Source organism: Microcaecilia unicolor, chromosome 4, assembly GCF_901765095.1.
Source record: "Microcaecilia unicolor chromosome 4, aMicUni1.1, whole genome shotgun sequence".
Classification (NCBI taxonomy): domain Eukaryota; kingdom Metazoa; phylum Chordata; class Amphibia; order Gymnophiona; family Siphonopidae; genus Microcaecilia; species Microcaecilia unicolor.
This window is the reverse complement of record NC_044034.1, coordinates 190,165,430-190,180,689: the sequence shown is the minus strand read 5'-3', so window position 1 is coordinate 190,180,689 and position 15,260 is coordinate 190,165,430. Positions and strand designations below refer to the sequence as shown.

Sequence of the window (15,260 nt, the reverse complement as noted above, 5' to 3'; positions counted from 1 at the left end):
AAGATCTGCTACCAATGAATATAAATGATTCAGCAGTGACAGCTGGCGGAGTCTCTCAGAGCTGAGCAGCTGTGTGGCTGGCACTGGAGAAGAGAGGGAGGCAGCAGGAGCTGAGCAGCTGTGTGGCTGGCACCCAGTGACTGGAGGAGAGAGGGAGGCAGTAGGAGCTCAGCAGCTGTGTGTCTGGCACCGGAGAAGAGAAGGAGGCAGCAGGAGCTCAGCAGCTGTGTGGCTGGCACCAAAGAAGACAGGGAGGCAGCAGGAGCTGAGCAGCTGTTTGGCTGGCACCAGAAGAGAGAGGCAGCAGGAGCTGAGTTCTGAGCAGCTGTGTGGCTTGCACTGGAGAAGAGAGGGAGGCATCAGGAGCTGAGCAACCGTGTGGCTGGCACCGAGTGACCAGAGGAGAGAGGGAGGCAGCAGGAGCTCAGCAGCTGTGTGACTGACACTAGAGGAGGAAAGGGAGGCAGCAGGAGCTGAGCAATGATCAGCTGTGTGTGGCTGGCACCGGAGAAGAGAGGGAGACAGCAGGAACTGAGCAGCTGTATGACTGGCACCGGAGGAGAGAGAGAGGCAGCAGAAGTTGAGCAGCTGTGTGGCAGGCACCATAGCACACCAGATCAGAGGAGAGAAGGCAGTGAGTAGTACTAGTGACCAGCGGCGTAGCGAGGCCGGCTGACACCCGGGGCGGGTTGCCACTGCGTACCCCCCCCCCCTCGGGTGCAGCACGGCGCACACCCCCCCCCCCCTCGGCGCACGCAACACCCCCCCCCCCCCCCCAGAGTGCATCTTTACCGCTGGTGCTCCGTTGGTTCCCTGCTTTCTCTGCCCCGGAACAGGAGCAGAGAGAGCAGGTAACCAGCGGCGCCAACACCCCCCCCAGCATGTGCACCCGGGGCGGACCACCCCACCGCCCCCCCCCCCTTCCTATGCCACTGCTAGTGACTGAGTCCTTCTGCCCTGACCCACAAAAGACTTAGTAGAGGTGAGTCAGCTGATTATTTTTATTTTTCTTGTGCAGTGTGTACTGTGTACACAGGCAGGGTCACTCTTAGGCAGGGCTGACAGGGGCGGCCATACAGGGCCTCACGCTCCTGGGGGCCCCAGCATTGGTTGTCTTGCCGCAGCTTCAGAAACCCCCCGCTCCACTCCTTACTGTAATGTTCTGTTCCCCATGTCCAGCCTGGCATTATCTTGGAGTTGGAGTTGGTGCGCTGTGTAGCAACCAGCAGTCCTCCTCAATCGAGTACCAGCCAATTAGGAGCACCCTTTTAGGCACCAGACAGGCTCCCTAACCAATCACAGCTGCACGTGTAGCTCAGCCACTTGAAAAAAATAAACTGTGGCTGAGTTCAGTGACTGTGATTAACTAAATGCTGCAACCGATCCAGTCAGGGCTGAGTGCTCAGCCGAGCTGCTCCCGTCAGGCTGGGCCGGGCCAGGCTGGGCTGCTTCCTTCCTCTCTGCCATGCGATTCAGGGCCAGGCACAGCCTCAGCCCAGCTGCTCTCAGGCCTTCACTACCTTTGGGCTTCTGGCAAACTTGGCAGCGGTTAAGGCAGGTTTGGCGCCAGTCTGTTACCGGGTCTATTTTGATTATGGTAAAAATAATAAGATTATTTATTTTTATTTACATTTCACTCATTCTATGTAATGTTTTCCACTTTTATATTTTATTTCCTTCTGACCAATTTCCTACACAGCTTCCCCCAACAAACCCGTCATCTCTTCCCCTCTTACAGTATGGCCCACTCATCCAAGCCCCCACCCTAAATCTGCCCCCCACACAGATTCCCCACCCACCTGCAATAAACCTCCCACCCCACCAACAGACCCCTAGGACATCCCAAGGCTATTCCTGGTGTCTAGCCCGGATTAGCATCCCCAGATGCTCATACTTCTGAGGCTCACAGGATCAAAATGGTGCCAGTTGACCCTTAGCCAGAACCTTATCAATGTGACCAATGTGCTTAAAGAAAAGCACGAAACGCAAAGAGTTCAGAGATAGTCTGAGAATGTTGGCAAAGAAATTTTTTGGCATAAAATCCTTGGGAAAAAATATATGTATGGCTTGACACTGAGCCTTAAAATTAGCAGCAGAGACCAGAATCAAAACAGCATAAATGAATTTCTTCAGACTGAAATTGAATTGACTGATCGTAGGCACTGAAGACTGTACTTTGATTTTTATAGAGTAAGTGCTTTCATCACAGTGGTTGATGTAATTTATAATTTTTAGGCTCTTGACTATAAGGGAGTGTGTGCTTTGTGTGGATATTGTTATTTCATGGTTATCCTGTCAGGTTTGGAAGAGTTTTTGAATCTGTTGCATTTCTTTCCCAAATTGGTTTTGTTTCACCCGACATGCAGTTTATAATATATTTGGCTATTGGCTTAGTTCAAATTTTTTTTGGCACTTTTTCAGTTAGTTTATCTTCTTGATTTTCTTTGGGGTTTTTTGAGATCCAAACAATACTATGATGCTGTTCTCTGCTCTTATTTTAAATTCCATTTTGTGGCAATTATTAAAGTTGTAATTATTTTTTAGAGAACAACACTTAAAATTAAATGAATGATCTCTGTTCAGCTGTTCTTATTTCAAATTCGTTGTAGTGCTAATTACTTTTTAGAGGATAATACATATAGCACTTTTTGGCCCCTACTCACTATCCGTATTTAGGATTGTTTGCAACTTTCTACAATAAAGAGCTGTTATCATTGGATTATTTGTTCGTGTGCCTGGTACTTCACATTGTTTTTTGCTACTACCTGTGCTTTGTGGGTTTCCTTTTGGTTTTCTGTTCTTGATGATTTAGTCCTCCATGTAGACCCACTGACTCTTTTCCTTTCTGGAGAAGTGCACATAGATAATAAAAAAAAAAATAAACACCTTGTCAAAAGGGGGTGGAGCTAGGTAGGGGCAGGGCTAGGCAAGGAGCTGAGGGGGGCCCCACCAAACTGGTTTGCACAGAACCCCACAGTTGCTAAGACCAGCCCTGTACACAGGCAGTTTTTTCTATCTCCAGAGTCTAAAGTGGTGAGAAGTGGGGCAGAGGCGTAGCTAAGGGGGGGGGGGGGTCACCAGGTGAGCAACCTCTCCCCCAAACAGACTTCCGATGGTGCCGGTGATTATTTTTCACACGATCTGTCTCATTTAAAATATGCGCCAGTACCATCGGCAGTCCGCTCTCCACGCCCTCAGCCTGACTACGCTTGTGAAGTGTGGCACTGGGGAACTGTGACGTGGTTTTGTTTCTTTCTCTTGATCAGCTGCCGCTGGCTGTTTGTATCAGAGCTGTTTTTGTATCAGAGTTGCAGCTTAAAGCTTGTTTCTTTTGCCGAGAGTTTATAATGGCATTTTTCTCAGTACAGTAGGAAATACATTTTAAAATGTTATTTCTCCTGTGTTATATTGTTTTACAGAGACTGATTTGGTACTTCAGTCCTGTGTAATTATGTTATGGCAATGGAAAAGAAAGTGGCCGTGTTTCATATACGAAAAATAAGGATAAGAGTGACGTATGGAATTTCTTTAAATCGGTATTGGTCGATGCCAAAGAAGTGTCTTTTGTGCTTTGCTCAAGATGGAAGACAGTTCTCTCTTGGAGATCACGTGATGGGACAAATGGCTTATGGGCTCACAAGGACTATTGTGCAAACCGTATGCCAGCAACAAAGATTACAGCTATACCAGGCTTTTCTCTATCTAATACCAACAAAGTACCTGTGAACATCAAATCTGAAATAGCAGACATTGTGATTGCCATGTGTGCAACAGATGTGAGGCCTTTTTCTAGGGGACGGATTCAGGAATTTAGCATCAAAGCTCATCTCTATTGGTTCTAAATATGGGGGCGCTGACCTTGACCAAGTCATGCCCAGTGGGTCAAATGTCTCTCGTCATCTTGATGGTGTTATGGAGAAAGAGAAGATCGCACTCATCAACAAGCTAACTTTAGTGCCACAGTTCATAGTGACAACTGACCTTTGGACAGACAAACAAAGCAACCATAGCTACATAACTGTGACTTTACAGTATATTGATAACTGGCAAACTGAATCGTGTATCTTGGCTACTCGATTACTCAATGAAAATCATACCTCGGAAAATGAAGTCGATTCTGTGCAAGTTTTGTGTACAGCGTCAAGACAACGTGTTCACTGCAAACAATGCCAGTAATATGAAGGCTGCCTTTCGATAAAACACGTGGATTGGATGTTCATGTTAACACTGAAATCAGTGGCAACAAATTTTTCAGATCTCCATACACTAAGTACTGAGCCAGGGTTTAATAGAAATGTTTTTTGTCTTCTGGCTCATATCAATGAAGACTTGTTGGCTGGTGTCATTCAAGTTTTGGAACCAGTTGATGTGGCCACAGAATGCCTCTCTACTGACAAAAGCCCTTTATTGCATCTGGTGTTACCTATCAAAATAAAGCTGCAAAAACACTTCACTGAAAAGGCTTCTGACACCTTAAAACTAAAAAAACCCATCTACTTAACATGCTGAATAAATACTTCACAATTCATCAGTTGCATTGTACTGCTGCTTTGCTGGATCCACGGTTTAAAAACAGCTTTGGAACATTAGCACCAACTGAATATGCACAGGCACTGTCCAACTTGACAGAGATGGTGGATAGACTGCCAGCAGCAGACATCTGTCTTGCAGCAACCCAATAAGAAGATGAAACTAGATGAAAATTTCTTAGGAGACCTCTACTCTTCTTCTTCATCTTCTAATATATCTGAGGTATGTATATATTTTCTTTTGCTAGCTATTACAATATGTTAAATCTATTTGTAATGATAATGCTACTTGCAAAATATACCTTCATTCACATTCTAAACGATACCATCTGCTTTTTCTCAGGTGAATGCATACATGACTACCACTGACGAAATTACTGATGACATCTTGTCTTACTGGAAGTCAAAATCAACTAAGTGGAAAAATCTTTCTGGAGTTGCCAAATGAGTCCTTGGAGTGCCTGCTGCCAGCACATCATCAGAACAGTAATTTTCATCAGCTGGGCATGTTCTCGAGGATAGATGACCACAGCTAGGACCACATACTATGGATGGACTTCTGTTTCTGAACAGACTAAAGAAATTCCTGACTGGTTATTGTCCTGTTACTTCGTAGATATTTGTGTTTTGTATTTTCATTAAAACTCGATAAAGTCAAATTAACCTTCAGAAGTAGATACTTCTCTTTTTTTATGGGGATGGGTGGGGACGGAGGAGATTACTCATGGAGATGGGCAGGGACAGAGGAGATTACTCATGGGGATGGGTTGGGACGGGTTAGATTCTGACAGGGATGGGCGGGGACAGGGTAGATTCCGATGGGGACGGACAGGGATGGGTTGGATTTCTGTCCCCATGCAACTCTCTACTCCCTTCTTAAATGATTTGAACTAGTTAGCAAACAAAGGGGTCCTTTTACTAAGGTGCACTAACAGATTTAGCATGCACTAAATGATAAGACGCCCATAGGAATATAATGAGTACCTTATCATTTAGTGCATGCTAATTGTTAGCGTGTGCTAAATTTATTAACACACCTTAGTAAAAGGACCCCAAAGTAGTGCCACAAAAAGCATTCACTTCCCGTTTTTGAAGAACCTGCTGTAGCACTGCTAACAGCCCTGTAGTGTTATCTTAGCCACTTGTGAGTGCTTTTTCTGGCATCATTTTGGGGTCTAACAGAAGTTAAAATGGCTTACTGTGCGATTCGCTGAAACATCCTATAGTAAATTTTGCATCTGTGCACACAAACAATAGGCTAAAAAATATTCATCAGTTTTTCTGGGATGGGACATGTCTGGAGGGTGGTGAGTGGATGTTTCTGCACTAATCAGCGCATTTACATTTCTGCGTGCTAACAGATTACTTCCTACAAAATAGGTGTCAGTAAATGCTCACACACTAATTTTTTTAATGGCTGCACGCTAATGGCAAAATTAACGCATGGCCATTAATTTAAAAAATAGCAAAATTGGCCATTTCCAGCTGCAATAAAAATGTCCTTAGCATGCATAAGGATGCGTTGAGGCCACTCTTTATTGCAGCATAGTAATGGGCACCTTGATTGCTAACCAGTCTAAGGGGTCCTTTCACTAAGGTGTGCTAATAGATTTAGGGGTCCTTTTTACTAAACAGGGTAAAAAGTGCCCTTCAGTAGTGTGGACTCATGAAATTGGCGCACACTGTGCCATTTTTTACCATGGCTGGAAAAAATCTTTTTATAATGGGGCAGTAAATGGCCATGTGCTAAAATTAAAAGTAGCGTTCGGCTATTTACTTCCAGAGCCCTTACCACACCCATTGACCTAGCAGTAAGAGCTTACGCACTACTTGCACAGTAATCATGCAGCATGTGCCAACGTGGCTGTGCTACCAATTACTGCAATTACTGTGGTAGAAAATAGAAAAATATTTTTTACTGTGGGAAACAGCGTGTGCCAACTTCAAAACTACTGCAAGGTGCCCATGTTATCCCTGCAGTAGTGCCAATTTGGCACACGTTAACCCTACCATTGCTTAGTAAAAGGACCCCTTAGTGTCCACTAATGATTAGCAGACAATAAATGATAAGACACCCATAGCAATTTAATGGGTATTTTATCATTTAACGCACATTACTCAGCATGTGCTAAATCTATCAGTGCACCCCTATATTATTTACTAGCGCACGCTTACTGCAACTTAAAAGGGCTTACCACAGAACACGCTCAGGCATCCTGCAGTAAGTTTCAAATTGGCGCATGTTAAAAACTTTTCTATTTTTCAGTTGAGAGGGCATGTCTGGGACAGAGAGTAGGCGTGTCTGCCCTGATCAGTTAACATATCTGTGTACTACTACTACTATTTAACATTTCTAAAGCGCTACCAGGGTTGCGCAGCGCTGTACAATTAACAAAGAAGGACAGTCCCTGCTCAAAGGAGCTTACAATCTAAAGGACAAAAAGTGCAGTCAATCAAGATTGAGGCAGTCTAGATTTCCTGGATAGAGGTACAATGGTTAGGTGCCGAAAGCAACATTGAAGAGGTGGGCTTTGAGCAAGGACTTGAAGATGGGTAGGGAGGGGGCTTGGCGTATGGGCTCAGGGAGTTTATTCCAAGCATAGGGTGAGGCGAGGCAGAAAGGGTGGAGTCTGGAGTTGGCGGTGGTGGAGAAGGGTACTGAGAGGAGGGATTTGTCCTGTGAGCGGAGGTTACGGGTAGGAGCGTAAGGGGAGATGAGGGTAGTGAGGGGCTGCAGATTGAGTGCATTTGTAGGTTAGTAGGAGAAGCTTGAACTGTATGCGGTACCTGATTGGAAGCCAGTGAAGTGACTTGAGGAGAGGGGTGATATGAGCATATCGGTCTAGGCGGAAGATAAGACGCGCAGCAGAGTTCTGAACGGATTGAAGGGGGGATAGATGGTTAAGTGGGAGGCCAGTGAGGAGTAGGTTGCAGTAGTCAAGGCGAGAGGTAATGAGAGAGTGGATGAGAGTTCGGGTGGTGTGCTCAGAGAGGAAAGGGCGAATTTTGCTGATGTTATAGAGAAAGAAGCGACAGGTCTTGGCTGTTTGCTGGATATGAGCAGAGAAGGAGAGGGAGGAGTCGAAGATGACTCCGAGGTTGCGGGCAGATGAGACGGGGAGGATGAGGGTGTTATCGACTGAAATAGAGAGTGGAGGGAGAGGAGAAGTGGGTTTGGGTGGAAAGACAATGAGCTCGGTCTTGGCCATGTTCAGTTTCAGGTGGCGGTTGGACATCCAGGCAGCAATGTCGGATAAGCAGGCCGATACTTTGGCCTGGGTTTCCGCAGTGATGTCTGGTGTGGAAAGATAAAGCTGGGTGTCGTCAGCATAAAGATGATATTGGAAACCATGAGATGAGATCAGCGAGCCCAGGGAAGAGGTGTAGATTGAAAAAAGAAGGGGTCCAAGGACAGATCCCTGAGGAACTCCAACAGAGAGCGGGATGGGGGTGGAGGAAGATCCATGAGAATATACTCTGAAGGTACGGTGGGAGAGATAAGAGGAGAACCAGGAGAGGACAGAGCCCTGGAACCCAAATGAGGATAGTGTAGCAAGAAGTAAATTATGATTGACAGTGTCAAAAGCGGCGGATAGGTCGAGGAGGATGAGGATGGAGTAGTGACTAATCAGTGTACTAACTGATTAGTGTGTAAGCCTTTACTGCCTACTTAAATAAACTGGATGGGCTGAAGATAGGACCCGAAGTGGTGAACTGGATTAGGAACTGGTTGACGGACAGACGCCAGAGGGTGGTGGTGAATGGAATTCGCTCGGAGGAGCGAAAGGTGTGTAGTGGAGTGCCTCAAGGATCGATGCTGGGGCCGATTCTGTTCAATATATTTGTGAGTGACATTGCCGAAGAGTTAGAAGGTAAAGTTTGTCTATTTGCGGATGATACTAAGATCTGTAACAGAGTGGACACCCCGGAGGGAGTGGAAAACATGAAAAAGGACCTACGGAAGCTAGAAGAATGGTCTAAGGTTTGGCAATTAAAATTCAATGCGAAGAAATGCAAAGTGATGCACTTAGGGAGTAGAAATCCACGGGAGACGTATGTGTTAGGCGGGGAGAGTCTGATAGGTACGGATGTGGAGAGGGATCTTGGGGTGATAGTATCTGAGGATTTGAAGGCGACGAAACAGTGTGACAATGCGGTGGCCCTAGCTAGAAGGTTGTTAGGCTGTATAGAGAGAGGTGTGACCAGCAGAAGAAAGGGGGTGTTGATGCCCCTGTATAAGTCGTTGGTGAGGCCCCACCTGGAGTATTGTGTTCAGTTCTGGAGGCCGTATCTTGTTAAGGATGTAAAAAGAATTGAAGCGGTGCAAAGAAAAGCTACGAGAATGGTATGGGATTTGCGTTACAAGACGTATGAGGAGAGACTTGCGGACCTGAACATGTATACTCTGGAGGAAAGGAGAAACAGGGGTGATATGATACAGACGTTCAAATATTTGAAAGGTATTAATCTGCAAACTAACCTTTTCCGGAGATGCGAAGGCAGTAGAACGAGAGGACATGAAATGAGATTGAAGGGGGGCAGGCTCAAGAAAAATGTCAGGAAGTATTTTTTCACGGAGAGAGTAGTGGATGCTTGGAATGCCCTCCCGCGGGAGGTGGTGGAAACGAAAACGGTAACGGAATTCAAACATGCGTGGGATAAACATAAAGGAATCCTGCTCAGAAGGAATAGATCCTAAAGAGCTTAGACGAGATTGGGTGGCAAAGCCGGTGGCAGGAGACGGAGATGGTGCTGGGCAGACTTATACGGTCTGTGCCAGAGCCGGTGGTGGAAGGCGGTACTGGTGGTTTGGAGGCGGGGATAGTGCTGGGCAGACTTATACGGTCTGTGCCAGAACCGGTGGTGGGAGGCGGGGCTGGTGGTTGGGAGGCAGGGATAGTGCTGGGCAGACTTATACGGTCTGTGCCAGAACCGGTGGTGGGAGGCGGGGCTGGTGGTTGGGAGGCGGGGATAGTGCTGGGCAGACTTATATGGTCTGTGCCCTGAAAAGGACAGGTACAAATCAAGGTAAGGTATACACAAAAAGTAGCACATGTGAGTTTATCTTGTTGGGCAGACTGGATGGACCGTGCAGGTCTTTTTCTGCCGTCATCTACTATGTTACTATAATGGGTGGTGGTAAGTGCTCATGCGGTAATTGTTTTTAATAGCCGCATGCTAATGGTGACTTTAGCATATGCACAAGCAATGAAGTCAAGGAGAACTCACTCTGCATTGTATTCAAAAGATGCACAAAAAACAGCAAAGCGCTTTGTTCTCTTTTGTGTGACATTAGCATATGGCAATTAATTGAAAAAATAGAAAATGGCCATTTTTCTGCTGCTGTAAAAATGGCCCTAGCACTTGAGAAAAACTTGCATAAGGCCACTTTCTACTGCAGCTTAGTAAAAGGACTCCTTAAGAAAGTTGTATCTCCTGATGCAGCCCTTTTCAGGGTGAAACATATCCATGACAGGCTTTTTATGTGATATTTTATCTTCAGTAAAAGAACTTTTACTCAGCATCCAAGTTTGATGTGCTGTGCTTCCTGTACTTATGCTGTCTGCAGATTGTTCATGTCTCTTTTTTTCAACTAACCCAAAGAAGCCTTTAATAACAATTCTTTTGGCATGTGGAGGGTAATTCTTTGGGGATATGAATATGGCTTCTATATCACCCCAAGCCCTGTGGGTCCAATGGTCAGAAGTTGGGTGTGGGAATGAAACTCAGATTTCATACCTGTTGGTACCTGCAGGCCAAAACAAGTAGTTCTTACCTTGGAACTAGTGCATGTTAGGGGAAGGCTAGAAGTAGTCATGGTGATGACATTACAGTACTGAACTTTGCTCTCCTCAATGAATTGGTATGTTTTGTAGAGGAAGGTTTTTATGTCTTTATTCTTCTACCATTGTGAAAATGCTCATTAGTAAAAGACTAATCAATTTACATACTTTAAACTAGATCTCACCATAATCTTCACCCAATCCATTTTCAGTTGTACAGCTTTGAGAAGCTTGTTTTTTCCTTTCCCTCTGTAGGAAAATATTTTACAGAAGGTTGTAATGACTGCATTTGATGATCGGACTGTGGTAACCATAGCAGTAAGTAAGAAACATTACAGTTTTTCAAGACTGTTACCAAGGCTATCTTTAATAGTCTTTCAAACCAGCCACATTTTGGTTCTGCTTTTATTTCTAACAGTTATTTCCTGGTTTGTAAACCGTACCTGTAGAATGATTCATTCATATTTCTTTGCAGTCTTCTAACTGAGAGCACATCTCTTCACACAGCTGCATAGACAGCAAGGATTAGAAGCACTAGAGTACCCAGTGTAATGAAATTCATCTGTTTTTGATAAGGCTTTATATAACCCTGATGCTATTATTGCATTTTATTTTCATGCTTTTTTTTCAGCACCTGATTTCAGTACCATTAAGATGCATTTAATAATGGAGGAAAATAAACAAACATAATCGACAGAATGTAAATACCAGCCAAGGCAGCCATTCAGGAGCTTTTGAATTCCTTGTCCAGAAATTAGCACTGTCACTTCCTTCCACCAGTTCATTCTTAGCATCTGGTTTGGATCACCCTACATTTAGTAAAACCCAGATTCTACTCTAAAATCCTTGCTCCCTTCTCCTTAGGCAGCAAGAAGTAAGAGCTTGTAACTTACCTGAAAAACAGGGGCCCCAATATTTAACCACAGTGGCCGGGAGATAAGTAAAATACCAGCTGCTGCAGTTAAAATGAATATTCAGTGATATGCCCAGATACAAGTCAGTTTCAGCAACAAACCTGAAACAATAGTTAGTAGTATATAAAGTTAGGGCAGCTTTTATCTACCTTCCCTTCCCATACTCTTCTCATACCATTCGTGTCCATCCATGCTCCTCTGTCCCCTGCCCACTTCCATCCATCCATATTAAGCAATTTCCCCTCTCTCCCTGGGCCCTGCCCTCCCATCCATTCTCCTCTGTCCCCTGCCCACCTCCATCCATCCATATTAAGCAATTTCTCCTCCCTCCCTGGGCCCTGCAATCCCATCCATGTCCATCCATGCTCCTCTGTCCCCTGCCCACCTCCATCCATCCATATTAAACAATTTCTCCTCTGTCCCTGGGTCCTGCAATCACATCCATGCTCCTCTGTCCCCTGCCCACCTCCATCCATCCATATTAAGCAATTTCCCCTCTCTCCCTGGGCCCTGCAATCCCATCCAAGTCCATCCATGCTCTTCTGTCCCCTGCCCACCTCCATCCATCCATATTAAGCAATTTCTCCTCTCTCCCTGGGCTCTGCTCTCCCATTCATGCTCCTCTGTTCCCTGCCCACCTCCATCCATCCATATTAAGCAATTTCTCCTCTCTCCCTGGGCCCTGCAATCCCATCCATGTCCATCCATGCTCCTCTGTCCCCTGCCCACCTGCATTCATCCATATTAAGCAATTTCTCCTCTCTCCCAGGGCCCTGCCCTCCCATCCATGCTCCTCTGTCCCCTGCCCACCTCCATCCATCTATATTAAGCAATTTCTCCTCTCTCCCTGGGCTCTGCCCTCCCATCCATGCTCCTCTGTCCCCTGCCCACCTCCAACCATGCATATTAAGCAATTTCTCCTCTCTCCTTGAGCCCTGCAATCCCATCCATGTCCACCCATGCTCCTCTGTCCCCTGCCCACCTCCATCCATCCATATTAAACAATTTCTCCTCTCTCCCTGGGTTCTACAATCACATCCATGCTCCACTGTCCCCTGCCCACCTCCATCCATCCATATTAAGCAATTTCCCCTCTCTCCCTGGGCCCTGCAATCCCATCCAAGTCCATCCATGCTCTTCTGTCCCCTGCCCACCTCCATCCATCCATATTAAGCAATTTCTCCTCTCTCCCTGGGCCCTGCCCTCCCATCCATTCTCCTCTGTCCCCTGCCCACCTCCATCCATCCATATTAAGCAATTTCTCCTCCCTCCCTGGGCCCTGCAATCCCATCCATGTCCATCCATGCTCCTCTGTCCCCTGCCCACCTCCATCCATCCATATTAAGCAATTTCTTCTCTCTCCCTGAGCCCTGCAATCCCATTCATGTCCATCCATGCTCCTCTGTCCCCTGCCCACATGCATCCATCCATATTAAGCAATTTCTCCTCTCTCCCTGAGCCCTGCAATCCCATCCATGCTCCTCTGTCCCCTGCCCACCTCCATCCATGCATATTAAGCAATTTCTCCTCTCTTCTTGAGCCCTGCAATCCTATTCATGTCCATCCATGCTCCTCTGTCCCCTGCCCACCTCCATCCATCCATATTAAGCAATTTCTCCTCTCTCCCTGGGCCCTGCTATCCCATCCATGTCCATCCATGCTCCTCTGTCCCCTGTCCTTCTCCATCCATCCATATTAAGCAAGTTCTCCTCTCTCCCTGGGCCCTCCAATCCCATTCATGTCCATCCATGCTCCTCTGTCCCATGCTTACCTCCATTCATTCCTATCCAGCAATTCCCCTCTCTCTCTGAGCCCTGCCCTCCCATCCATGCTCCTCTGTCCCCTCCATTCATCCTTATCCAGCAATTCCCCTCTCTCCCTGAGCCCTGCCCTCCCATCCATGCTCCTCTGTCCCCTGCCCCCTCCATTCATCCCTATCCAGCAATTCCCCTCTCTCCCTTCCATGAACCCTGCTCTTGCATCCATGCTCCTCTCTCCCCTGCACTCCCGCTCCCATGTCCCAACTCCGCCCTCTTCTCCCCCCCCCCCCCCCAACATCCCTTTCCTTTTTTTTTTTCTTTTAAATTTATCTCCGTCCGGCAGTGCAGGCGCAGCGTCAGTGAAGGAGGCGGCGCGCCCGATGTGTCTAGCCTTCCCTTCGCTCAGTGTTCCGCCTTCTTCTGACGTCATTTCCTTGACGTCATTACCACTACCCAGATAACTTTGGTATCTACCCAGGCTCTACCCACAGACTACCGCAACACTACCTAGATAGTGCCATGGGAGTCTGTAAAGATATTCATCTGTACTAAGGCTATTTGTGCTATTTAAGCACAGGTCCCATTTTATGTAGTGACACCTAGGGGTGAATTCTATAAAAGGCACCTTAAGTTCAACGTGGTTTATAGAATACACGCTTAAGGGGAAAGTCACACATAAATTTAAGCGTGGCCATTTGCACCAACAAAAATGTGGTGCAAATGCCTGCATCTAAATTAATCCTTGGAGCACCATTATTGTGTATTTACGCATGTAACTCGAACTCATGTCCCTGTTCTGCCCCAAACTGCTCATGACCCTCCCATTTCCTCACCCCCTTTCTTAGAACGCATGTAAATTTTAGGTGCATTATTGCTTGTTAAAAAGTCAATTATTGGCACAAATTGGCTTGTTCAATTAAATTGAATATGCAAATTAGAAATACGCCTACATTTCCACACGCAATTTTTGGTGACCTTTACAGAATCAGGAACTAGTTATTAATATCTGTGGTTAATAGTAAAATAACACATATTAACAGTAGCCCACGTTGATAACTAAGTCCCTAAATGCTTTTAAATATCAAACCTTTTGTTTTTCCTTGCAAATAGCATGGGGGGGGGGCAAAAAAATAAAACAAAACATAAGGAAAACTTTTTGAGTACAGACGTTTTCATGCTTTGGATTTTCTTAGCTAGAAATGTATTTCAAAACTTGTACTGTATATTCCCATTTTCTTAACTGAAGCTGAAATGCATTCCCTTTTTGTGTCTTCCAGCACCGGGTACATACTATTTTGAATGCAGATCTTGTCATTGTGATGAAGAGAGGGGTGATCTTAGAGTATGACAAACCGGAAGTTTTGCTGGAACAAGAAGATAGCATGTTTGCTTCTTTTGTGCAAGCAGATAAATAATTCTAAATTAAATCTTTTTAAAGTGCAGTTGAACTATCAATTAGTTTTCTAATTGTGTAAATTATCTGTAAATAATAAAATACTGATTATTTCTTAGTAAAAGTTTATATTGCTTCTCATTTACACAATTGTGTAACAGGGTTTTGGCCTGAAGAAATCTGCTTTTGTCATTTACTGCTGTTGACTCTCTTTTAAACTGCAAGTTGGAAATCAGCAAATTCAGAATAGAAGCTAAAAAAAAAACAGCTAGGTTATATAGTAGTTTCACCAACTGTAAGCCTGCTCAGTCCTCATGACACACAAATTTGTGTCATTGGAGTTTCATTTGTTCTGTAACTTTGTGCACTCCCAGTATCCTCTACAGAGAACAGGAACAAATCTAAAGTTTCAGACAGCTGCAAAAAAAAGTATTGAGACTTGCAGAAGTCCTTGAAACCATATGAAAGGCTTAGAGCCTTGAACACAAAAATAAATGAAAGCTGGTGTGACTAATACACTAGCAAACAAATGTTCCCAGCAGAAGACTACAGCTACATTGTATCCTAATATTCTTTTATAAGTATTTATAACCATATATCAGACTAACGAGTTCTTACAGTAACTTTAAGCAAGTTCTCATACTAAAATATAAGCACAGCTGCTAAGTGTCTCAGCAGAATGCACCAACCTTCAAGTAGTTTAGGAGACCATGTTTGGAAGAAAATGTAACTGCAAGTTAACTTTAGTCAGTAGCATATACACCAATAGCAATAACCAATACTCAGGAAAGGGGCTCTCTTAACAGTCAGTGAATGTGACCTCAGCATGGAGAGAAAGCGAACAGGAGCATCAGAAAGAGAAGGGCTTCAATGAATCTAAC

General features: G+C 45.2%; 1 protein-coding gene across 1 annotated transcript in view; it reads left to right on the top strand.

The window, feature by feature from the left end:
- Positions 1-14,978, top strand: part of ABCC8 (ATP binding cassette subfamily C member 8) — an 803,652-nt gene extending 788,674 nt beyond the window's left edge. Inside the window, 2 exon segments of the mRNA XM_030201075.1 lie at positions 10,568-10,630; positions 14,264-14,978. Of these exon segments, the coding sequence (XP_030056935.1) occupies positions 10,568-10,630; positions 14,264-14,401 (201 nt within the window). The 3' untranslated portion in view covers positions 14,402-14,978.
- Positions 14,979-15,260: the final 282 nt, after the last annotated feature.